The sequence below is a fragment of the Primulina huaijiensis genome, chromosome 1 (assembly GCF_012295235.1).
Source record: "Primulina huaijiensis isolate GDHJ02 chromosome 1, ASM1229523v2, whole genome shotgun sequence".
Lineage (NCBI taxonomy): Eukaryota > Viridiplantae > Streptophyta > Magnoliopsida > Lamiales > Gesneriaceae > Primulina > Primulina huaijiensis.
The window spans coordinates 24,601,027-24,627,176 of NC_133306.1; the positions used below are offsets into that span (position 1 = coordinate 24,601,027).

At 35.4% G+C, this 26,150-nt stretch overlaps 3 protein-coding genes and 1 pseudogene across 3 annotated transcripts; all 4 read right to left on the reverse strand.

Annotated features, from left to right (window-relative positions):
- Window positions 1–617: 617 nt before the first annotated feature.
- Window positions 618–7,298, reverse strand: LOC140987494 (beta-galactosidase 8-like). Its single transcript, XM_073456021.1, has 19 exons — window positions 6,983–7,298; window positions 6,578–6,673; window positions 6,386–6,498; window positions 6,225–6,291; window positions 6,055–6,147; window positions 5,797–5,940; window positions 5,342–5,430; window positions 5,118–5,223; window positions 4,956–5,043; window positions 4,561–4,679; window positions 3,873–4,037; window positions 3,228–3,427; window positions 3,038–3,147; window positions 2,829–2,932; window positions 2,592–2,705; window positions 2,322–2,423; window positions 1,424–1,638; window positions 1,005–1,341; window positions 618–915 (listed from the first exon to the last, which is right to left on the reverse strand). The coding sequence occupies exons 1-19, from the start codon at window positions 7,154–7,156 to the stop codon at window positions 808–810; spliced, it is 2,544 nt and encodes an 847-aa protein (XP_073312122.1). The 5' UTR covers window positions 7,157–7,298; the 3' UTR covers window positions 618–807.
- Window positions 7,299–7,928: 630 nt separating this feature from the next.
- Window positions 7,929–13,600, reverse strand: LOC140987504 (beta-galactosidase 8-like; annotated as a pseudogene).
- A 440-nt stretch (window positions 13,601–14,040) lies between these two features.
- LOC140987511 (syntaxin-71-like) lies at window positions 14,041–16,128 on the reverse strand. The gene is made up of 9 exons (XM_073456040.1): window positions 15,872–16,128; window positions 15,650–15,775; window positions 15,118–15,277; window positions 14,929–15,014; window positions 14,782–14,850; window positions 14,644–14,688; window positions 14,482–14,544; window positions 14,313–14,389; window positions 14,041–14,226 (listed from the first exon to the last, which is right to left on the reverse strand). The coding sequence occupies exons 1-9, from the start codon at window positions 16,025–16,027 to the stop codon at window positions 14,214–14,216; spliced, it is 795 nt and encodes a 264-aa protein (XP_073312141.1). The 5' UTR covers window positions 16,028–16,128; the 3' UTR covers window positions 14,041–14,213.
- Window positions 16,129–18,488: 2,360 nt separating this feature from the next.
- On the reverse strand, window positions 18,489–24,579 carry LOC140987515 (MLO-like protein 6). The gene is made up of 15 exons (XM_073456048.1): window positions 24,328–24,579; window positions 24,191–24,248; window positions 23,857–24,095; window positions 23,386–23,502; window positions 23,122–23,182; window positions 22,664–22,752; window positions 21,393–21,467; window positions 21,140–21,234; window positions 20,699–20,748; window positions 20,310–20,350; window positions 20,024–20,197; window positions 19,874–19,909; window positions 19,424–19,491; window positions 19,250–19,310; window positions 18,489–19,132 (listed from the first exon to the last, which is right to left on the reverse strand). The coding sequence occupies exons 1-15, from the start codon at window positions 24,448–24,450 to the stop codon at window positions 18,662–18,664; spliced, it is 1,758 nt and encodes a 585-aa protein (XP_073312149.1). The 5' UTR covers window positions 24,451–24,579; the 3' UTR covers window positions 18,489–18,661.
- Between the last annotated feature and the right edge of the window lie 1,571 nt (window positions 24,580–26,150).

Below are 26,150 nucleotides of genomic sequence, written 5' to 3' on the forward strand. Positions count from 1 at the left end.
AATTTATTTGTTCGGGCAAGAGATTCACGTACTCCTAGAATCCAATAAATATCGCATTGGAACAATAATATAGACGCCCCTTGTCATAAATTGGAGAGGAGGCCGGATGGAGAATCATATATGGCGAAAGGGAAGTGGAGGTAGAAAGAACAGATAATTTTAATACGATAAGAGTGACGGTGTCTTGCCTATTTGAATTGGATATAAGAGTTGACATTCATTGGTAAAGAAGAAAACAGAGTTCATAACTATCAGTTATCTTCAGATGATATGCTTTTACTCGTTTGGGTAGTTCTAGTTTTTTTGAATTTTCGCAACTTTGGTGGTTCTTGGTAAGACTTATAGGCCAGGGTGTGTTGGTCCAGTTAAAAGAGGGATCCACATGCCTATGATCGGAAGGGAAGATAAGTATCAAACACCATCCTTGCATTCATCAGCTTGCAAGGTTTGCAGGTTTCCAAAGGCCCTCGAATGTTGCTGCTGAAATATGTCATTATTTGGCCTCATTGAAAATATTATTTGAATTTCTTCTAAAAATATTGGATGGATTGCTCCCTGATCAACTCAACCAGATCACGAAATAACATTTTTAAAACGAATATAGACAAAAATACGAACATTTCGATTATATAAAACTACATATTATTATGAAAAAATATCATGGAATGTACAAGATGGAGGGTCAAGGGTTGGACAAATTATGTACAGATGTAACAGACTTGAGAAAATGAAAATTTCTTGAATCATAACAGATGTAAGTTATGTGATCTAATTGTATCCGAATAGCCGATGCAATGATTCCGGTTCTCAAGCACAGGTAGCTTGTACAGCCAAACTCTTCGTAACATTTGGACAAGGGTCACCAAGATTCTCCAGAGAGACTTCAATACTGCATCTTGTTTTTCCAGCGCAAGCCTGTATACATTTGCCATGACGAGTGAGTAATAACATCTTAATTTTGAAAAAATATTATTCCTAACACTCAAACTTCAGGGGGAAAAAACCTTATGGACAACACGCCTAGCACGTTTGCTCCTGCAACGACCTTGGGTAAAGCTTCCACAGGTTCCATGAGGATTTCCAAAGCCCACGAATTGGAGTTCTGATATGACTTGGTTAGGTGAGGGGCACTCTAGAGATAGTGTTGGCACACTGTTATTGGATTGCAAATGGTTAGAGCTCCATGAATCAATGGGGGCCGGAAAACTTTCGGAAACTCGTGCACATATAGGTCCTATCTCTCTTGTAGCCAAAGATACACGTGTTGGATCACCGCCAATTTCTTCCATCATCACCAAGACATTTCCACTTGGTTTAAGCCATGAACGAGGGACATGATAACTGCAAGATTACACTCAAGAGATATGAATGTATGTAGCATGCGAAAGAACTTAGTAGTAGGGCAGAAACTTGATATACTCACTACTGCTGAGTTGGTTTTCCACAACCTGCCAGGCATTTGTTTTGGTCGTAACTTCCTCTATAGTTGCAAGTGCTTGTACACTTGGCGCCTACATTAGCAATGCTGGCTGGCCAGTAACGTCCAATGCTCTGTCCATTTATCCAGGCCTGACCCTTTTGCATTCCCGTGAACTCCATCGCAACAGGACTATTTCCAGGGGGAGCAGAAAAAGTCGTCTAGATAAAAAAGCAGAAGATATCAGATCATATTGTCTTGCATAAAATGGCTGGTGCAACAATTTGAATCAGAAGCTGGAAAACTGAGCGAAAGCACACCAGAGAAAGAGAGATTTCAAGTTTCGTGATTTTTTTCCTTCACGTCGGTGAGGTAATTAAAGCATATCGTTTAGTGTTGTATTAGAACCTGTTACTCGTGTGAAGCCCTATTGAGTACGATTTCTAGGAGTTATTGCATGTCTCTATTCAACATTCAGAGCCATGCAACTCAGAAAAGCATGACCTGAATGAAAATGGAAAAGATCAAAATTTCTCATCGCTTTCCTAATTTTTCTTTGACCCTCATGTCAGATTGGATGCATTTGGCTTGGTGCTTGTGAGGGAGTACTAAACATACTGTGGCAGCCATGACCCTAAAGCATTTGGATTACTATTTGACTTTTGAAAAAGGAGTAGGCTTCTGCATATGTTTCTACCGATGCTGCTTCTACAAGCTCAGTTTTTTACTAGTCACAAACACAGGCAATTCTTTTCCCAGATGTTTACTCTTGAAGAAACTGAAATAACTAACTTGTGCCAAAATCTACAAAAGTGATAAAAATAGTTTGGTAAGGCCACAAGGAGATTTTCAATCTCTTAACTTGAAAAGTTGAACACCAACTAGTGAAAATGCGTGCTATTACCTTGTACCAAGTCAGAGGAGTATATCTAGACAAAACAGGCTTCGACAACCAAAGTGAGGAACTTCCCGTAGATAGGCCAGATTCTTCCCCTTCCAAACCAATCTGGTGAGGATATTTCATGGTGAGAAAGTTTATAATGGTGAAAAGCTATAAATCTATTAAATGCTCTACAAAGATTTTTCTCAGTACTTAAACAGTTCAACATTAATCTCCAGTTGGAACAACTTTCATCACAGTTATATGGTGGGTTACAAAGTTAAGACCAATAACCTGGTACTTCCAATGTTCTGAGGAGAGGTCAATGGTTGAACCGTTGCTTAAACCTTTCAACTGAACTGGACCGGTAATTCCTGCTCCCGCTAAATCAAAGAAAGCTCCATAGTTCTGAATCAGGAAGGGAATTATATAAGAAAATAATTCTCGATGACAGTCATCCGAAAACAATAAATTGGAGGTTCATATCGATCTGAAACTTGACTTGAAAAAGAAAATATTTGTTTTTAAAACCTTTAATCCCACGGTCACACTCAAGAGGTCAATCCTGTTAGTCCCAGGTTCCAGGGTCACAGGAACCTCTATGGAAGCCTTATTGATGTGACTGTTTCCACTACCTGCAAACACCCAATCCAGAAGCAAGCTAGGTACATAGAATGAAACTTAAATGAAAAGCAAGAGGATCTAAGACAAATTCTGTTGGTAGGAATTGTTTCCCATACCTACGCGCCTTCCATTGACAAAGGCATGAAATACATGACCAAGTGTATCAATATGTAATAGAATCTGAGAGTCATCTCGAAGCAAGGGGTCATTCGGATTTATTTGGGTGCTGGAAAACACAACAGTGAACGTCAAAAAAGCAACAAGCGAGAAAAAATTTTCACAAGTGTTTGTGATCGATCTTTATACCTTAAAGAATACCACAGGTAGTCACTTTTATCAGCAGTAGTATTAATCTGCTCCATCAACCCAAGTAACTCAAATGCATTGTTACTTGACATGCCAACAGGTTCCCGGAACCAACTCCAACCTGAGAGGGATGCACCGGACGTGGTACCATGTTGTGGTAGTTGGCGAACAAACTTTGTTGTTGCTGTTACAGAATTAATCTGTAATTTTTAAAAATAAAATCAGTGAAGTAATTAGTGTTGATATATATGATATGCCAGGTAATCTTGCAGTGAGCGAGTATATTTCAAAGATGCCTCGACAAATTCAAAAGATCAGAAAAATGATCTTAATCACACAGCATGTGTTGGATTAGGTACAGTTATTCCCCTTTCAACTTACGGTTGTTCCCATCCACCAGAACTTTGAATTTTTGCATTTAATTCCAAAGCCTTCATTATTTACATCTATATGTTTTAAACCGGTTCATCTTGACTGACGATATGAACATGTTAAATCACCCACTGATTTAAGTAAGACATTGTTCAAGATGTTACCATAAAACCTGAAAAACTGTGAGCTTTAAAGAATATGAAATCCATGCGTAACAACTAGGATCCACAGTTTCACAATGAGAGACACAACATAAAGGTTCATGAGGCGAACCTTTGCGGTATTATATACTACATTCTTGCAGTCTGGTAAGATGCTAACAGACCAAGCAGGCAAGTCATAGTAATTGCCGTTGAAATATACGGTTTGATCTTTCTGGTTGTCCATGTTGGCTAGAAAAGCAGCACATTCCCCTGATTCAGTTTTATAGACAGTGGCCTGAAACAATACAAAGTTCAGGTTGAAAACAACGGAAACGCAATAAAATATGAAATAAGTTTGTGAAACAAAATAATGCATGCATAGTACAATGATGCACGATTGGCGCGTTAGAGTCATTTAAAACAATAAGTTAATGCACAGGAGATTGAAGTACACAGCCAAGGAAATAATCTACTACCATTATTCCACGTGCATCGATTTTAAGATTTAAAGTTGAATAGCAGATCTTATCAAGACCCATAGAATTTATTTTTTGTTCAAATTTATACTTTGCTCTAAGTTAAGATAATTCTTATGTGCAATAGAAGACATTTAATCAAAGTGCAAATTTGAATCAAAAATTTAAACTACATCAGTTGGAGAAACCTAATTGTGCAATAAATAGTTCAAGTAAAGATCTATAGAATTAGAGCCCAAGATAATGTTTATAACATGGAACTCCCTTGAGCTGGATTATGAAGATTGACAGGGCATAACTTCATGCCACAAAATCAATAGACTATAAAGGTGGAAGTTCTACCTCCGAATTTGATCCCAGAGAAGTAGTGTTTCCGTCAGCCTCCACCATTGCATCTTCACAAAGTTTAATGGCCTTGTGTAGATCTCTTAAGTGACCCCACTTAGGCTGCCTCAGTAGTCCTGAGATAGACATGGAGAAATTTTCAAATATATCAGCATTTAAACTAGGAGGAATTTAAGGAGATTAGGATCAATTATCGAAGTTTGATTTGACATTAAGCCATGAAACTCTTGTCCAACAATAAAGAGTTTAAAAGGTTATAAAACTTGATAATTCAGCAAGGAGAATATGAAGCTTTTGTTTGAAAATTTAAATAGTTTTATGCTGCTTTGTTCAAAACAAGCTACATTTTAAATTTGAAATCTATCAAATAGTAATTAGTGTGCGAGTAATACCATACTCATCAATAGGAGCATCATAATCGTAGGTTGTACTGATGAAGGGTCCACCAGAAGTCCGGCCAAAGTTAGTTCCACCATGGTACTGCAGAAATGGAACTGAAATTGGTGAGAAAGTTCTCATGATCACAACTGAACAACAATGAAAATCAGAAGTACCATGTAATAATTGACTAAGGTTCCATTGAGCTGATAAAAACGTGCAGCGGCAAAAGCAACGTCTTCCGCAGGTCTGTATGGAACAGGATCACCCCATGAAGTGAACCTAATATATTGACAATGCAGACCAATGAATAATCATCAGCAATCAGATATCAAAATCTGGGGGAAAATGTACGGGGAACTTAAAATAGAATATGCATCTCAAGGGATTGACAAGTTACCATCCACTCCAGAGCTCTGTCCAAAATTTTGGTTTCTCATTAGAATTTGGAGAAAACTGGTCACAATAAAAGCCATTGCAAGTGTTTATCTGCATGAAAGAAATGACAAGAGTAAGTATCAATTTGATTAACAACCTCTTAAAATATTTAATTAATTTTCTTCATAATTTTCAAGGGGTTGAAATAATATATTCTTAAGCCAAAACAGGAAATGTTTTTAAAAATGTCAAAGAAGATTCTTATAAACAATCTTTCATCTCGGTTTTCAAACATTTCTTCAACAAGTCTGCTAAAGGAGGCTATACTGAGTTGTCAAGTATTTATGGGCTTGCACAAGATCCATCTATTATGCAGAAACTTAGGACAACATCGCGCATGGAAGGAGAGGCAGAGGCATAGAGTGAATATAACCAAGAGTGCATGAAAAGCGAAAGACCAAGATCTCAAGAACTTACCATAGATTGAGGGGCATTATTTTGCTGACACATCACCCATGGAACCCCAGCGTTCATGGATGTAGCCAATTCTGCTGCCCATTCAATGTAAGTTTTGGCTTTTGGACCATACTCCCAATCAATGTTGCCATATTCGTTTTCAATCTATTATGAGAGACTCATTAAATTCCTCAGAACAAAACCATAACCAGAAAGCAAACAACACCATTCCTTTCAATAACAAAAATTTGCTTTCGCATCAAGTTCTCTCAACAATACCTGAGACAAAATAATGGGCCCTCCTTGGGATGCATACAGATTTTCTTGCTTCATCAAATTCACAATCTTGGTCACGAATCGCTTCATTTCCGCCTAAAACAACAAAATATTCATGCAACGAACATTTATAAACAACTACGTCGAAAAAAAAAAGTCTTGTAAGAAAAAACCTTGTACGGCTCGTTGTCCGTTCGAAGCTGAATCCCGGGGATAAAATGCAACCAAAGAGGGAACCCTCTGCGAATTAAACCATAAAATAATAAGCAAATGATCTCCCAACCGAAATCGATCGACAGAATCATAAACGAAGAACAAAGATTGAAGTGCTCACCCATAATTCCATTCAGCGCAAACGTAAGGTCCGATTCGGAGATGAACATACAAACCAGCTTCACCTACTAATTTTAGGAACTTCACCAAATCTTTCCTCCCAGTAAAATCATACTGCAAAAGTTTCGTAAAGACTATAGTTCATCTGTGTATATATATTTGAAAAATAATAATTGAGAATTGATCATCTCACTTGGCCTCGCGCAGGTTCGTGCATGTCCCAGAAGACGTATGTCTCGATAATGTCCAAACCACCCTCCTTTGATTTCTGGATCAAATCTGGCCACATCTACAATTCATGCATGCAACTTAATTACACATGTATTATATATATAAAGTTTGAGGAAAATCCTTATGTAACAAATACTTAAAATGTTTGCCATTTTAAACTTTAATTTTTGATATGATTTCATTTCTACGTTCTTCAAAAGTATTTATATTGTGCATGCATGGAGGGATCGTAGCTCATTTATATTCTCCACACACATTTTAGCTAAGAATTTTTTAACAATAAAGAAGCTAAAACTTAATATTTTTTCGTATGTATTTTATGATATTCAATTCCGCATGCAGTTCAATCTATATATACAATTCTTACCTCTGGGGTACTGCGTGGATAATGAATGGAACCAGAGACCAACACCCGACGCTTGCCATCAATCACCAGCCCCCGCCGGTCGTATGTCACATCCACGGCTATACAAAGTGACACCGTCGCGGCCAGAACAAGAGACGCGATGATCAGCCCCCGCGATACATTATTGCTTCCCATTTCGAATACAAGATGATATATTACAATTTATTATTTTATTCACAAAATAATTACAAGAAAAAGAGATATATAGTCGTTTTATACTTATATGCCTCTTGAGATATATACAAGTACAACTCAACAGGCCGACAAAACGGCTTACTTGTTTGTGATCATACGAGGGGGGAGCTTTGGTTTTTATATAGGAATTTCGGGAGTGAATTTCTCTGAATCTTTGGTCTATATTTTTTCTTGCACCTCTTTATTTTATCCAACTCACGTCTGATGATCGGTTCTAGGTGATATTCATATATTTATTTATTTTATGTTCATCCAAAAATTAATCTATATTTGTGGTTTACTTCGTTCATTTGCCGCGTCTCAATCTTAGGAGTCTGTATAATGTAAACTCTTGACTAATATATGTTAGTAATCCGATGGGATAAAATAGATTTTTTTTTGGTGTGGTGTGTATATAATATTTTTTTATGATAAGTACTTTTTTTGTAAATAATTTAGAGATTAAGGTTGAAAGATATTTTTTATGGTATGTAATTTTTTTTTAAAATTTTTAGATTAGAGGTGCATATGATATATATTTTATTATAATATATTTTTCTGTTTTGTTTTTAAAATAGAGATTAATATTTTTTGCATGTAAAGACGATTGAGGTTCCTCAATAGATAGAAACCAAAACGTAGTAGAATTTAATTTTTTTTTATCCGGGAACTATCGATATGTTATCCATCCACACAAACTATTCATTCAAGAAAATATGCAAAAAAAGAAATGCCTTTAATCAAATTTTATTAATTTATGGTGTTATTTAATGATTTGTTCATTTACAGGAAGCCTCGACGGCTAAACTTTTGGCTATTCCCGAGCAGGGGTCACCAAATGTATTCACCGAGACTCCAATGCTGCAGTTTCTTAATTCTATGCAAGCCTGCAGACAATGTGAATGGCAAGTTCAAAGGCCACATCTTGCAACCTACATAAAATTTTATAGAATGAATCAGCAGAATCTGAACCTTTCGAACGATGGAGAGGGCCCTTCTGCTGCTGCATGGACCATGGCTAAAACTCCCACATTTCCCACGAGGAGTTCCGAAGCTGGCAAATTTTATTTCAGATATGATCTGATTCGGGAAAGGGCAATGGAGTGACAGAGTTGGTCCGGCTTTCTTCCTTGTTTCTTCGTCAGAATTCCACATACTCACCGGGATTGGGTGAGTTTCCGAAATGCTTGAACACATACTTTGCGCCTCTTTTGTAACAAAAAATAACTGTGTTGGATCGCCTCCTACTTCCTCGAATAGTACGATGACATTTCCACTTTGCTGCAGCCAACCACGGGGAACGTGATAGCTGCATGATTTTCCACCATCTCAAAGACAAGAATTAGAACAATTTAAGAACAAAAGTTTAACTAAGAAAACATACAGCTGTTGAGTGGATGCTCCACAATTTTTCACACTTACGTCTATAGTTGCAAGAATCACTGCAACCGCTAGTTGGCACCATATTAGTCGGCCAATAACGCCCTATGCTTTGTCCATTTATCCATGCCTCACCCTTCCCCAGTCCTGTGAAGTTCAGTGCAACTGGATTGCTTCCAGTTGGGGCATCAAAGGTCGTCTATGAACACAAAGAACATAGAAAAATAGGTTTGGAGTTTTGCTGTCATAATTAAATGTTAGAAAAAATGAGTTTTGAACTCATTTAGAATCGATAAAATTGAACTCAATTAATTTCTCATTCACTCTAATTGGTAATCCAGAAATAATTTCGTTCGCCACGTAGCTCGTTCGAATTATTTTATCGATTCTAAATGAGTACAAAACTCATTTTTTCTAACAATCCTTCATTAAACACATCAGCTTCAACATGTTATGGCTATATTGGACGAATACCGGTACAACACGATATGGGATTCAATGAAAAAGGGATAGGATACAAATATTTTTATGAGTACGCGGCATGCAGGCATAGAGATAAAAATATGTTAAAAATTGTAGGGATCTGCAATTAACAATTAGACGTACTTGTATGTGATAATTTAATGGGTTAATTCTGGAATGTGATGATTATGCGAACACATAATTTGCTGCAAAATTTTACCTTGTACCATATCAACGGTTGATTCTTAGGCAGATCAGACTGTGATACCCAAATAGAGGAACTTCCACTAGATAGGCCTAATTCTTCTCCTTTCAAACCAATCTGTCCCACGGATTCCAAAATGAAACAAGAGCAGATTAAACACAGATTAAGTCACTCATAATCATGGAAGATGATGTCTGTATATACGTTTAACCAGATCTAATTAATATATAAAAAATTTAATACTGGTATGCCTAGTCAATTTTTTTTTTACTTTAGTACCTGATATGTCCACAGCTGAGATGATAGATCAAATGTGGATCCATTTTGTAAACCTTTTAACTGCACAGGGCCAGTAACACCGGCTCCCACAGTATCGAAGTATGCTCCATAATTCTAAATCGACATAAATATATGTTAAGAGAATGATAATGGTTAGGATTACAATGAGAATTTGCCCCTGAAAACAAGCACCTGTAACCCCACGGTCAAACTCAACAGATCAATCTTATTTTCCCCTGGTACAAGGCTAATAGGAACATCTCTTGAAACTTCATGGCCACTATTGCTTCTTATTCCGCGCCCTGTTCAACAAGTGGTATATCCCGCATCTTCAAGTGCTAAAAGTTCATTTTTTTAATATTTGACTCCCTTAACGAGAATGCGTTTTTTCTTGTTACACACAATATTTTTTAATGTGCCGGTGAAAAGTACATGTTAACAGAACTAAGTTTATAAAACATCACGTGATAACTCAGTTTTTAACTAATTTAAAGGCAAAGTTAAAAACCAGACAAAAATATCCACATAAAGGCTCAGTTAGCAGCACTTACTCCAAATTTACCTGCGAGTTTTCCATTGATAAATACATGGAGCATGTGGCCAAGAGAATCAACGTGAAGAACAGTCTTTGACTCATTTCCATTTATTTCAACACTGCAACAATCAAGAAACGTCAAAACCCGATGTCTGTGGCAAAAGAATAGTGTTTTTGAATGGTTTTGTACCTTACAGAATACCATAGATAATCACTTCTATCAGCAGTAGTATTTATTTGTTCCAGTAACCCAAGTTTTGTGAACGCATTATCACTAGATATACCCACTGGTTCATTAATCCAACTCCAACCGGATATAAATGCATCAGAAGCTATAGTACCTTCTTGTGAGGGTTGCCGAACAAATTTTGAGATAGTGGCCACAGAGTTGATCTATCAATGGGACAAAAAAATACTCGTATTATAGGTTTATCGATGATTATATCACCGCTTTCAATGTTTTTGGACGATACAAATGATTGAGACTACAAGAATTGGGCATTTGATTTATTTTGGATATGGGACATATAAAATGCAGGGTTTACGAGGCATACTGTCGCGGTATTGAGGGCCACATTCTTGCAGTTTGGTAAGATGCTGACAGACCAAGCAGGCAAGTTGAAGGAATTGCCATTGAATTTAACAGTCGCGTCAGATTGCATGTCCAGATTTACAAGAAAAGCAGCACATAGCCCTGATTCAGTTTTATAAACAGTGGCCTGGTATAGATAAAATATAAATTAAAAGAGATGACAAAAGACAACAGAAATTTAAATTCTCCAAACTTCTCTTTGAACTTCAGGCTAAGGATTCGAATAGATATTGAAACTATCAGGAGTTTTTGTTCTTTGAAGAAAAGCCAATCCTAGGAATGTCATGTCACAAAAAGAAAGAAAAAGTGGAAAGCTGTTAGACCTCCAAATTTGAACCAAGAGAAGTAGTTTGGGGATCAGTTGCCACCATTGCCTCTTCACAGAGCTTTATAACCTCGTGCAAATCTTTCAAGTGACCCCATTTTGGCTGCCTTAAAAGGCCTAAAACACAATAAAATCCAAACTCAAAGTATCTATATCACGAACGATCATTTGGAAATATAAGTTGAAATAAATGTTTTCTGGCATGGGTTGGGTAATTCAGGTCTAAAAAATTTCCGAACTCAGTAATATCTAGTCTTAAATCTTGGAAGCGAACTAGTATGATTTTCTTGGTTGCAGTAACACTAGGAGCATAAGAGGGAGACATGTGCAAAACCCATACCGTATTCATCAATCGGCGCATCATAATCATAGCTTGTTGTAACGAAAGGTCCACCAGCACTTCGGCCAAAGTTCGTCCCACCATGATACTGTAAAAAAACATTAAAAAAAAGTTAACCTTGGAAATTTGTACTTGGTTAATATCAAATATTGGAATAGATCAATGTAAGTACCATGTAATAATTCTGAAAGGTTCCACCAAGCTGGTAAAAACGAGCCACTGCAAGAGCAAGATCTTCCGTTGGTCTGTACGGAACAGCATTGCCAAAAGAAGAGAACCTAGGTTTTTTGACGATCGCAAGCTTTTTGAGACAATAATAATTGGTATTAATGACCACGAAAATGAAACAAACGCCTTACGATCCACTCCAGTTCTCTGTCCACATTTTTGGCTTTTTATTCGAATTTGGAGTGAACTGGTCGCAGTAAAACCCATTGCAAGTGTTAATCTGCAGTCATTCAAGACGATAAATAGAAGGTTCATTCAGAGACCAATCAAGGAAGTCATGAACAGGGGTGAGGGGGTGGAGTGGTGGACAGGACCAGGTGGTCGAGGTGGCCAGAGTGAAAAGATTTTGGAGGCGAATTTTATGGCCTAGAAAAATTACACATAAAATTTCTTTTTTTCTCTGATCTGAAAACTCATTGCTAAACAAGTCTACAAGAAATCGAGAAGTCACTCTATCCATTTTAAATTGATAAAATCAATTGAGCTTCGGTGAAAACTAAAGAAAGTCAGAAGAGAACTCACAATAGGATCAGGAGCATCATCCTGCTGGCACATAACCCAGGGCACCCCTGTATCCAATGACACAGCCATCGCTGCAGCCCATTTGACGTAAGGTTCAGCACCACTACCATAACCAGACTGGACATTTCCATACTCATTTTCAATCTGCGAGTAAGAATCAAAATTTTCATTACAATTGTTCTTCAATCAGCTAATTAAAAACTTCCTGTTTTTATGCAAAATACACCTGAGATAGAATTATAGGCCCTCCTTGGGATGCATAAAGCTTTTTTCCCTTCATCAAGTCCACAATCTTGGCTGTAAACCGCTTCATTTCAGCCTAATAAGAAAATTCCTCATGTAAATAATTGAATTACACCGGTTTCAACAATAAAGGAAAAAGTTCAAGAATTAGCAAGATGACCTTGAAGGGTTCATTATCAGTTCGAAACTCGATCCCAGGTATGAAATGCAACCAAAGAGGAAATCCACTGAAATTAGCCATAAAATTCTCAATCATTTCTCATTTCAACTATTTTCAGAACCCAATAAATAAAACCATAAAAGAACAAGTATATGGTCCAAGTCAGTATACAAGTAGAAAAACAAAAATTCTTACCCGTAGTTCCACTCAGCGCAAGCATAAGGTCCAATACGAAGGTGAACAAACAATCCAGCCTCCGCAACCAATTTCACAAATTTCACCACATCCTTTCTTCCTTCAAAATCATACTGCCAAATTTCCTCCACAAGTCAGCGTACTTTTTCTCCACTTTGCACCCTTTTCGCATCATTTATATTATATTAAGCAACAAAAATTAATAATCAGGGAATCACCTGCCAAGTTTCAATGACATCCAATCCCCCATCCTTCGATTTTTTAATCAAATCCGGCCACATCTACATACATGTAAGACGCATTATGTAAACTCATCGGGATTCCCCGCGTGTAACTGTGCGTGTGAAAATGTGAACATATTGTATACGTATATACGAATATCAGGAGTGCTGCGCGCGTAATGAATGGAACCGGAGATCAACACCCTCCTCCGGCCGTCGATCACGAGCGCTCGATGATCGTACGTCACGTTGGCGCCAGAGCAGCAACCCGCCGTTAATGCAAAAAGCAGAAGAAAACCCACCTCCACCGCAGACATTGCAGCACCGGTACTTCCCATATTCCTATCTTCCCAGTACGGTTTGCTTCCAATTTAGCTACAAACAGAGATTTTTACGGCATCGTGGTTTATGGATTCACTCACAATATTGTTTTCCCAGTACAATTTCGTATTGAATTAAAAAATCAAACAACTGTTCAGCAAATGCTTATTTTTTCCCTTAAACAACAATAATCTTCTTCAGATGGTGCTGTTCTCTGCAGCTCAAGCCGCACACAACATGCGGTGCTATATGCTAACGAACGCGAGGGGTGCCACATTCGTGACGGCATTGAATTACTGCAATGGGGCATAATTTTGTCTGTATTTCGTCGAGATATGCAATGAGATTTTCTTTTTCTTTTCGTATGCAGAATCCACTAAGGCTGAGCTATCAAGTTCATTACGAGAGAGAATGAAATTGATTATTATCTTTTTAAGGAAAAATAATTTTTTCATCCACAAATTTCTCTTCTTTTTAATTTTGATTAACTACATTTACAAATTTTAGTTTAAATATATTAACTTTAAATTTATTTTCTTTTTAGACATTTTTTAGAAAGTAAAAAATATTAGCATGATATCGAAAATTGTCGATTTGTCTGATACTACATCAACAGTTGACCAAATTTGTTAAAAATTAAAGTTATTTTATCAAACATAGAGATGTTCTTCGGTCAGTTCGTTTCGATTTTCGGTTTTCGGTTTTCGATTTTACAAATATATAATCAGATATCCTAACTATTTTTCTTCGGTTCGGTTCGGTTTTGATACAATTATTTAAATTAATAAAATAAATATATTGTAAAATATAATATGTTATCTTTTTACATGATTTTTTTACTAAAACACTGAAATATAAACCTCAAGAATCATCTAATAACGAAGTTTAAATGAGAGAGTTTTGTGTTATATTGTTCATTATTTTAGTACAAATCGAAGGATTGACACACCAAACATACATGCGACATAACAAACTCGATGCCAAAGTAGGAGGCCAATCTTCCAGAGTATTCAGCGCAGTATACTGCATAGAGTGAAATGACATTCAGTTAGTATACAAAAATGAGCCCGTACATGTTAGGATATCGAGTAAAAAGATGGATGACTAACTTGTATAGGTAGGCAGCAATTCCCAGAATAACACACAAAAGAATTATATCAATGCAGAAGTTTTTGGTGGATCTCACCTGCATCAATTTTTTTCCAACATAGACATATAATTATGTGTAATGATAACAAAAAAACATTCGTTTTAAGGAACCATAATAGATTATTTCACCTTGAGAACAGTATCCTTCAGTCTAACATTAGTGTTTCTTATGTCAGATGTTGCCTTGTCCACCTGCAAGAAACCAAGAAGTGTTATCAAGGAAATTCTCTGCTTTTGCTAGTTAAGTAGTAAGAGCACGGTTTTTGGAAAGAAAACGAAAGCCATTCGAACCTTAGTGTCGATTTCATCAATCAAAGGGACCTGCCTGTCCAATTCCTATACCAAGGAGTAGAAGAAAGTGTAATATATTAGTCAACATTCTCTATAACAGGGATTAAATGAGGAACAAACAGTATGCCATAGACAAACCTCATTCATATCGAGTGCCAAATTCTTTAATGTATCTAGACCTTCTGATATAAAATCCAATCCTTGATCCTGCATTATATGAAAGTTTATTACATGGGAAGATTGGATACTGCAATGGAGGAAAAAGAACTTTTATGAGCTACAAACCTGCTTCAATTTCCGCATCTCGTATTCTTGCCTAAATTGGCTTGTTTCTTCGCTGTGTTGGAAGAAATCATCATCGAAGTGCCCCTCTGGTGAACACATATTCATAAAGTTAGTGAGAAGGCTACATAAGCAAGTAAGCAACATATTGACATATACTAATGAAAGAAAAAGTTATTCAAAAATGATCACCGGATTCGAACTTTATGGCTTTATAGGATGATGAAGCTCCCCAGCCTCCACTTTGAGTACCCGCATTTGTTGCTCCATCCGGTATTGCTTGAATCCTCTCCGGCAGAGCCAGAACCAGGTCGCTACGAGCTTCGAGTTCTTCTCTAGATAACCCTTTAACCTGTTGAAAAAGCAACCAACCATCGTCGAAATTTAAATTCTGGTGTGATAATGCTCACCTAAGGCATCAATCTTGTGATTCTAGTTAAGTAGTTGTTAGTTCAAGGCCATGATTGATAGCTTCAATCCGCGCCATTCGTGCAAACAATCAGCAAGTGTAACTCTAAATTGCTTGCATATTCTGTCAAATTATCATGCCATTTTGTCCCTTAGGATGATTCCTGAAGCAGACTGATTTTAGAAACCAGTTCAATTACCATTCGTATTTATAGTAATTTTTCATGAATAGAATCCAACAAAAAAATGCCAACATAAATTAAAAAAAAAACACAAACAAGAAGGCTTTTAAGAAAATGAAGAGGAAGGAAGAGACCTTTTTCTGAGCAAGTTTCTGCAATTTAGGCACCTCCTCCAGAAGCCTAACCTTCAACCGCCGCACCTCAGCATTCTTCGCGACCACCGCCGCTCTGTTCGTCTCCATTGAAGCCACCTCCGATTTCTGCACATATCCATATTTTTTTTTGTTCAAGAAAAAAGATAGAATAAAAAATTCCAAGCGAAAAGAAAACAAAATGTTACGAAAAATATTGCAGACATGGATAGCAGCCTCGATCTGGGATTCGAAAGAGGCGTAGAGGCGGGCGAAAGCGTCGCCGGCAGAGGAATTGGAGGATCGCATCTTGTCGACGTCATATTTGTCGTATTTCTTGCAGATGGAGTCGACCCTGAACAAAATGTCGATCACACTCATGCTTCCTTCTTCTGGAAAGGAATTGGATTGAAATTGTTAGAGGAGAATTGAAAGAAGAAAGTTAGTTTGATCTGTTCATTCTTTCTCTAGGGGTTGCCCGTTAATGGCGGTCATGTAACGTATGCACAGGCGAGAGAGATCCAGCAACGCGGGAAATAATTAAAATACGAATAATAAAACTCAAACACAGGTTATTTTTCGAAAACAAAGTTTAACCCATATTATTTTTCAAAATTTTCCATAATAAATACTATCATTACTCAGTATTCATTAGCGTCTTTAAATTATTTTTTATATGTAACTGATAATAATACTAATTAATTTTTTTATTTATTTGAATTGCTATTTGGCATTTTGACTTTTTCATAATTATTTCGAGCGTGCAGACACACGAAAAGAAATCATTTTTCAGAAGTGTGATATTCTATGAGTGACGGTACATGAGAAAGACTGTGTGGTAGAAGCTTTAGAGGAAGTCCAATATCTTCATGTTCGTTACTAATGTAATCTATCATTTCTAGATTTATATATTATTACTTTTATCTCAAGATCTATTTAAAGTTAATTATTCTATATTTCTATCGATTATTTAAGTTTGATCGAACTCTTTCCTATATATATACAACATTCAAATAATAGTTTCATACACACCAAAGTCGACAGACGACAAGTTTCGAATTATCGACATGCTTTTTCGTCGAAAATCAAAGGATGAATGCGGTGGTAAACCAATTCCTTCCCCGCAATTGGATGATAAATCATGGTAGAAAATCTGCAACTCCATCTGGCCTTCCACAGCCGACCCCGCCATCACTCGTTATTCTCTGACTCGTTCCTCCCCACCGCTCCCAGCTCCCTAGGCTAACCTAATTATCAGACACTTCGGAATTAATCTCCGCCATTGATATCTACTATGATGATCAGGTAATATACTCCAAAGTCCTGGAAACGGAAAGCGTATCAGATCAGTTTTTCAGCGATCCTTTAAAACTGCACCTATTGGGCCCAGGGTAGACGGTCCCAACACTGTACGTTGAAATACGATGCTGATCATTACCCCACGTCCTTTTCCTTTGCGAAAGAACACTAGAGAATAAGCTGGATTGTGATCGACCCCACCAGCAAACGGCGGTCAACATCGCAAGTCACAAGGCGGTTCAACCAGACTTACTCGAACTGAGACCTCTAATAATGTTTAATCTATAACATGTTAAGATTATGACTTGAACCTAACTCAGCTATAAAAACTAACTCAAAGGGAAGATTGTTTAAATCTATATATGCAATTTCAGTGCACAGACAACTCTCAAGAACTCTATCCAACCGATGTAAAACATTTTAACACACTCGCTCAAGCCCAGAAATGAACATTTGGAGCGTGAAGTTTACAAATGACTCAACTATTAGCAGAACAGGTGACCCAATTATGAGTAATTCAACACATAACGGTGGGTCTGAGCTCTGATGCCATGTTAATATTGAAACTTAGACCTAACTCAACTCCAAAATCTATCTCAATTGAGAATTGTCTAAGTTCATATATGCAACTCCAATACATATATATGCAACTCCCAAGAACTATATCCAACCAATGTGAGATATCTTAACACATGTCTCCTCAACATTAGCGGGTTTTAAAACCACACTGAGTAGATAAATAAACACATTTATAAATTTAATTTTTTTTTGAAAATAAATCAGATATGTTATACAATCGACATCAAAGTTATTTAATGTAAGGCCTTACGCAATATATTATAGTATATATAGTATAGATTATAGTAAATTAATTATTATAAATTAAAAAATACTAGCCATTAACAAGTCTTNAAACATAAATATCGAAATATCTACATAGGAGTATTTTTAATATTGAATAATTAGTATTGTTTAGTTAGTTGACTAAAAAATTATAGAGAGAAGGGTACATGCTTTGCATGTGTAACGAATATATGAGCTAGGTATACATGATGTGTAACATAATACATGAATATCGTAATACATTGTATATACATAAAAAAAATCATATGCAATTAACATGAAAATATAAATACATGTATTGTGTGGAAAATTAAATATGTAAGCCTTTCGTTTTGAGTATATATCATGGTAAACACAAAATTGAAAATTTACATGCATGGACGAAGGAAACACTATCAAAATTGCAGTAAGATTAAAAAGAATAACTACCATGAACATACTTGAAAAATACTTTTTTTCAAATTATAAAGCATGTAATATATGATAATAGAAAAACAAAGAACTGATAAATTGTATTTCTTCTTAGTTGGGATTACGAGTCACATACTAAAATTTATTGTACAAACCACCAATAATAAAGAGGAAAAATTCTAACATTGACTAAAATTTAATAATTTTCAATATATGATTAAGACTCAAATTTATGGCTCAAACTTGAAGAGTATCCTATCAAAAATATTTTCAATATTACAAAAACAAATTAAAAAAAAAAACTTTTCCCTATATTTCATTTTTCTGATAGAAGCCCTTCACTTTCCAATATGCCTACCATACAAGTTCACTTTGTGAGAATGAAATTGCAATTGACACCCCTCAACCCTACACATAAACAATTAAATAACATATTCACCTCAGTACGGCTTCAACATTTAATTATATGCTACGTCTCTTGTCAAATGAGAATTCCCTAGGCCCTCTAACATGGATGACATGTTGTTCACTTGGTAGAGGCACAACTTGCGACGAGCTCGCCTCGCGTTGGCTGTTTTCCATCTCTTGTTCCGTATGGCCCAACTCGATGTTCTGGTGAAGAGTAGACGATGACCCATCGTGTAGATGAATGGTCGCGGCCGAAGGCGACCCCTGATCAATGTCCCAATAGTCCGCATTGTATTTCGACTTTCTTGGAGATATCCGGGGACTATTTTCCATTTCGCTCTGATAATGTCGCAGTAAATGGATGGGTGACATGCTGCGTGACGGCGTAGCGGGTCGACTCGACACCGGTGTGACCGAAGTCGAATGCTTGCTTTCTTTGATGTGTTTCTTGGCCGTATGGTGCCAATTTTTTAGAGCCGTGGCCACTCGTTCGTTGAATATAGTAGGTTTCATGGTCGATCCCATCTGTCCAAGTCAAGCACGTATTATGTTAATATATGTGAAAAATATTCATGAATATATGTCTATATTTATTTAAAAATTGATGATAATTAAATAAGAAAATAATAATATTTTAGATACCTGAGTCACAAGGGCATACAGTGGTAGAGTGACATAGCTGCATAAGATCTGTATGAGAACCCTGTTTAAATATCAAATAATCATGGTTAATTACATTTTAATATTTTAAAGCAGTAATTAAATCAAGTCAAAGATAGATAATAAATAATAAAATGTAGTTTAAATGATGCTCACCCCATTGATATTCTGATCACTATATCCTCCACGTGTTCATGGAAACAGGATTTTATTCCGAATTCGTACTGTCAAATACAAGGGAAAGAAAATTTAAAAAAAAACATATTATAAATTGCCCTAATTTTTAAAAAACAAATAAAAAATTATTTTAATTAATTACGAAAAATACTGAGTAGCAATTTTCAAAATTAATCTCAATTACAATGTAATAATCCATGAATTTTCTTAAAACAAAATTACTTAACACTAAAATATATTGTACGTAAATAAACTACTGTATAGACGACGTGCAACGTGTGCATATAATTATTAATATATGATAATGTTGTATCTATATTGCTACTTATAAAAAAATGATAAAAAAAATTATTTATGTAAACTTATTTATGATGATCGATTTTTATTTTTATTTTTTGCGAGAAAATAAATTTAATAACGAAAACTTACCCAACTCCAGACAAAGAAGGCTAATTGAAATGCATTCTGCAAAGACCAAAGTAAATATTCATTATTATTATTTTTTCGAATTTTTACCATAAAAATTAAATTAAATTAATTTATAATTATATTTTAAATGGAAAACATTAAATTGATTACCTGGAAAAGCACAAAATTAATAAGGAAAAGAATAAGTCGTGGACGATTGAACCAGAAAAGGTGATCTCCCGGTTGTACCACTGGCACACCCTTGACTACCTCTCCCCTCTCTTGAATCCTCAGACCCATTTTCGTAATTATAACATGTAATTTGGTCCCGACAAGCAATATTATCTGTTACGTTGAAAAAGTCGAAGATTTTTATGTAAAATATTAAATTCTTCATTGAAACTAATTATGGAAAAAGTCAACTTGATGCGTACGTAGACAATTGAATAATACTTACAATCAATGGGATGAATGGTAGCCAAAGATACGAATACCATCCTGTTCACACATTGAATAAATTAATACGTATATACTAATTAAGGGTTAGTCAAAGATTATGTCTCGAAAATTACACCAATTTTCTAAATTAATTGGCATTTTCGTACTTAAAACAAGAATAAATGGTATAAGAAGTCCTTTCATTTAACCTTTTGTTTTCTGATTCTGTATTGATCAAGTTGGTCTTTTAGAATACTTTAAACTTTTTTTTTTTATATGTCAGAGTACTTCTAATGTGATTTTGGACCGCATGATATAAGTAATATCCGACGTCATATCAATATCACGTCAATAATATTTGATTTCATACAATCAAGTATATACAAATGAGTAAAATCTAGTACTCACCATGAGTATTGAAGAGAAGGAACAACACAGCGAAGCCCCAGATTGGTGGGCTGAAATAATAATCAAATCAAGCCTAAGATCAGTTGCCAATAGATAAATAGAATATATATATATATATATACACACACACACACACACACTGCGTTTGGATTCACTTATATTGCAATTTTCTTTTGTTTGAGGTGCGTATAAGATGCAACTAATTGCCTTTTAAGGCAGGTCTCATTCTAGAAAGGGTCGCACCTCGGCATGTCTCTAGCATTATGAAGACGACGCCATGCTTGGTCATAGGGCCGAGCCTCGACATGGCTCTAGCATAGAGACCATGTCTATAACGGGTCGAGTCAAGATCATGTGTTGTGTGCTTTTACTAACTACAGTACTAATTCTTGTTGAAAAACCATAAATATCATAACTTTACTTTAAACATAATGTACTAACCTTATTCCGACCACCACTTTGAAGTCTTCTTCGAGTGATCTATTAATATATTTCTGGAAATTAAAGTTATTCTGGCTTTGTGGAGCAAGATGTGCCTGAAATCAAATAAGACACGATTATTTATTTATTTAGTTTTTTAAAAAAAATTGTTGTTCTTTTTTAGAATAAAAGAATTTTTATTTTCAAGAGTAAATAAAATAAATATATTAAAATTTAGAAGTAATAGTTTTGATGTAATAGTAATAATATTTACCATGATAAATCCATGCCTTAGAGTCAGATAATCAACCTTAGGAACAGATCTTACAAATTGCCTAAAGAAGCAAACCTGCAAAACGAAATAAAATTAAATAAATAAAATAAAAGAGCGATTTCTTGCAAGTCGAGTACATGAAAAATGATAGAAATAAAAAAAAATGAAAAAGATAACAAAAGTTTTAATATAGACTATATTTTGGAAAATTATTCACTGTCCAGTTTAATTAATTTCTTTCATTATCCGTTGTTTAATGTTAACGGTTATTTAATTATTAATAATATGGCATCTNAATACGTTGTCTTTTCACAAAAATTAATTAACATAAGAAAAAGTCATCAATTTGAGGAAAAAAAAATCATAATAATGCGAAAGGGATGTGGGTTTTCGGTTACAGGGCCATAAAATGACCGCCACCTTATAATTTAATGAATTCCCCTTTCATCATCGTCATTCTTTTCATTTTTTTCAAGATATTAATTAATCAATGCACAATTCAATAATTTATTTAACTAACTATTGACTTACAGAGTTCTTCTAATTTACGCAAAAAAAAAACAATTTTAGGCTCATGTAACACAACCTATATTTTTTAAATATCCTAGGCAATTAGTGATGTAATAATTTTGAAAAAACAAATCACCAAAAAAAATTCGACATATGTCAACACACATATATGTACACGAACATAATATAAATATATATGTATATATAGGCACACACAATCATGGGTGGTCCAAAATAGCTTATCATATTAACTTTTATGAGCCGAAGCTTGGGAACATGATCTAACATCCAAAACTCGTGAGTCTAATCGAGCTCATGAGCCAACATGCGAACCCGACTAGCTCGTGAACCGATAAATTTAGAGGAAAAAAATAATTTGTTCTTGAAACCCATGACTTATTCACCTTCTATAATATTCTATCAAGAATATATGATTTCTCCATAATTTTCAAAACTTGAATTAAAATTTGACCCTAAAAAAGTCGACATACCGTAGCTAATTTGCATGAGCTGGTACTAATGTACTTGACGTGATCAAAATCACGACCAAAACATGGTAAATAGTACGTAAGACATACATATGTGATATGTGTTGTTTTTAAGGTAAATTTTTCATGCAATGTTTTCTCTCTTATATATAAAAATAAAAATCGATGAAAGGTTAAAGAAAATAAAAAAAATCGAACCATCTCAGACGAAAATTACAAATTAAAAAATAACAAAAAAAACTAGTGGCAATTTCGGAGTTCGGAATTACTTACAATCCAAAGTAGGAATGGAGTTTTGCTCCAATAGTTCAAATGCCTCCTTCCGAACGATGTTTCTCTTGCGAACCTGAATCTTTCCGGATCTTCCATGTAATAAAAATAGAAAATTTAAGTAAGGTCGGTTTTCGATTGAGTTATTTAGATTTGCTAGAGTATTCCAGAAACGAATTTCAAAATAAGGCAAAAACTTGTGTGAGACGGTCTCACGGATCGTATTTTGTGATACAGATATCTTATTTGGGTCATCCATAAAAAGTATTACTTTATTGTGAATATCAGTATGGTTGATCTGTCTCACATATAAAGATTCGTGAGATCGTCTCACAAAGACACCTACTCTTCAAATAAAATACGAAATCAACGTAGATAGTTCAAACTCATCGATGTAATTATATATGATGGATTTAAAATATTTCCATAAAAACACCTCCTAACAGATTTTGTCTCCTTACCGTGTGAAAATTGATACTCTGCCGTTCTTGTTTCTTTTTCCCATGCTTTCCAACTCCTCATCTAAAACCAACAAAAAAAATAATTTGGGAAAAATGCTTGTCTTTAAAAATATATAAAAGTTTTTTGTAATTTTAAGAAATATTATATAAAAAAATCCCTAATCAAATAATAATTAGTAAATTTGAAGTTTAATTTAAATTGTAATTTTAACATATACAAATATGCATTTTAACGAGCATAGATATTTATGATTAAGTACGTACCTTAGCTCTTCCCAAAGCCAATGTGAGAATACAATAAAGGACATGAAATACGGCCAATACAAATATGAAAATATGTAGCTGATGAATGCCGTCCGAGGACACAAATGGGACTTTCCCCTGCAAAAATAGTAATTAATTCTTCACAAATTAAGCTAATATTTAAATAATATCCGGGGCATATTTATTAAAACAATTAATACTTCACTAATTGTATCGTGCGACTTAGGATATGAAATTTTAACCAAAAACATAGGGGAAAAAAACCAAATGTATGAATAGTAGTGAATTCAAAAATTACAACACAAAATTTCAAAAATTTAAATATACAAAATCATTTTATTTATGTTAATATATATATATATAGTAAAAATCAGAAGCATGCTGCATGAATGGTGGGTCGTATTAATCTTGATAAAAAAAAATATATATATATATGTGCATAAAATGAAAAAAATTAGATAACAATAATACCTTGGCTGCGCATTTATCAGTTCCGCCGGCGGCCAAGATCCGTCGGAAGCCGCCGTCGGCCACGAGAAGCTTCCGACGGCGATCTTCCGTCTCGATGACTTCCGACGGGTACTTCGCTCTCTCTTGATTTTTGCTGCATGGGTGCCACGTGGCTCCCACTTCTTTGGATATACATATACCAGAAATTAGACTTTGTCCTACCGTCAAAAGCAGGGATATAAATCCCAGCAGCATCAACTCTGCAATAATACAAAAAATATTGAATAAATTAATAAATCTGTCACTTATTACAAAGAAATTATACGAAATAATTTGATTATCTTCTTCGTTTTACCTGATTTAATTTTTTCAACGGATTCATACAGAGCCTTTTTATTTTTCGACTTCAACCACTGCAAATATCGAATATATATTTCATAAAATTTGGAAACATAGAGTTTAATTGGAAAACAAAAAATCAAGAATTCTCACCTTTCCTATTAAATGGATGATATGCTCGATGACAATAGAGACCGCCACTAGAACAAAACACACAACCGCCACGGCCCACGTCGGTGTTTCCTCCAGCGTCCTTCCTCCGCCGCCGCCCGCCATTTTCGGTGTGATCCACCGCCACAAAGTAACTCAAAAGAATTTGAAGCTCCGGCGAGTTAAAAAGTAAAATCTTCAAAGTTAAAGAATAAATTAACGTCCCTTTTAACTTTTTAAGTGACTGAAAGAAAACGGATACAATAATATGCCTACGGATGATTGATTGTATGTCATATATATAAAGAAAGAGAAGAGCTTCAGAAGGAAAAGGAGAGAAGGGTATAATTGGAATTCGAGTAAGGACTTTGACTTTTTAGACGCGTGAAAACAAGTGGGGAATTTTCTTGGACTTTTTCGACTATTCAAAAATATACGCATGAAATTTCAGTGTCAATTGTTCGGATGAAACGAAGTTTGAGGTCAAAATCTATATGACTCTCACTATAAATTGGATTTAATTTTTCTGTAATATTAAAATAAATTCAATGTATAATGAATTATCCGATTGAGCTTCATACAACTTTAATTTCAAAATGTTTTCCCGTGTCATCGTTTTGTAGTTACATGATATGCGATGAGCAATCTCACCCGGAAGATTAGCTGATCACTAGGTTGAAGAACTCGAGATCATGGTAATGGGAAAATGCTTGCGATGCGTAGTCACAAATATCACACTTATTGAGAATATGAGTTTGCACACGCGACGGCTTCTCACCAAAAGTTATAGAAGATATGCATGCATGAAACCATATATCTAAGTAGGGTTGAATTCATGTCTTTTTATCAAAAATTATAACTTGTGGTAACGGTACAACTCAAATATTTTAAATTGTGCAACAACTCAACCGTCATATTTTGATTGCTCTAACTCGCATGGACAATTATTACACCTCTCAACAATGTAGAGATCGTCTGATCTGTTAGGACCAATGGAATCCAGATATCTCTACACTAGTATGATATTGTCCACCTTGGGTTTTAACCCTCATGGTTTTGCTTTTGGAACCACCCAAAAGGCATCATACCAATGGAGATATCATTCCATCTTTATTAACCCATGATCTTTCTCTAGATCTTCCGATGAGAGACTTTGGTTGCATCCCAACAATCCTCCCCTCAAACGAAGTTCCACTATTATTCTCATGGTCCGAGCCTCCCCTCAAGCCTTATTCGTCCTCCAATCGAGGTTACTCCACTTCACTGCGTTAGAGCGCACGCCTTACATGAATATTGGGAGCATAACCCACCTCGAGAGTTTTAATCAAGGATTTTTACCGGGAGCCTTCACCTCCTTCGTTTAGGTATCGAGGATTCTACCCCCACGGCTCGATCTAGACCATGGCTCTGATACCACTTGTTAGGTCCAATGGAATCCGAATATCTCCACACTGGTATGATCTTGTCCACTTTGGGTTTTAACCCTCATGGTTTTGTTTTTGGAACCACCCAAAAGGCCTCATACCAATGGAGATATCATTCCATCTTTATTAACCCATGATCTTTCTCTAGATCTTCCGATGTGAGACTTTGATTGCATCCCAACATGATCAATGGTGGACTGTTTGACTAGGATTTTGGCATGACTCAGGGATTTCACTTAATTGGATGCTTTGTTTTGTGCAAAACACAATATTAATTCATGGGGCTTGGCCGCTTATCTCTGATCATTTCACTTGATAGCTGGGGAAATTCAAATGTATATATGCTACAAGCTTTTTTAAGACCCAAATGCTTCGAAAATTAGAGATTATTGAACTTCACCT

Bases quoted from the DNA above. Each gene is read 5' to 3' on its own strand.
- LOC140987515 (XM_073456048.1), bottom strand. From the start codon at position 24,450: ATGGCGGGCGGCGGCGGAGGAAGGACGCTGGAGGAAACACCGACGTGG. The intron at 24,096-24,190 runs GTAAAACGAAGA...GTATTATTGCAG, and splicing joins CGTTGAAAAAATTAAATCAG to AGTTGATGCTGCTGGGATTT. The intron at 21,235-21,392 runs GTAAATATTATT...ATTTGATTTCAG, and splicing joins TAAGGCATGGATTTATCATG to GCACATCTTGCTCCACAAAG.
- LOC140987494 (XM_073456021.1), bottom strand. From the start codon at position 7,156: ATGGGAAGCAATAATGTATCGCGGGGGCTGATCATCGCGTCTCTTGTT. The intron at 6,148-6,224 runs GTTTTTTCTTAC...TTGTTGTTTTAG, and splicing joins CGGACAACGAGCCGTACAAG to GCGGAAATGAAGCGATTCGT. The intron at 5,044-5,117 runs GTACTTCTGATT...CCATTTCTGCAG, and splicing joins CCTTAGTCAATTATTACATG to TACCATGGTGGAACTAACTT.
- LOC140987511 (XM_073456040.1), bottom strand. From the start codon at position 16,027: ATGAGTGTGATCGACATTTTGTTCAGGGTCGACTCCATCTGCAAGAAA. The intron at 15,776-15,871 runs GTCTGCAATATT...GGATATGTGCAG, and splicing joins AGATCGAGGCTGCTATCCAT to AAATCGGAGGTGGCTTCAAT. The intron at 14,390-14,481 runs GTGAAATAATCT...AAATTGATGCAG, and splicing joins TGAAGGATACTGTTCTCAAG to GTGAGATCCACCAAAAACTT.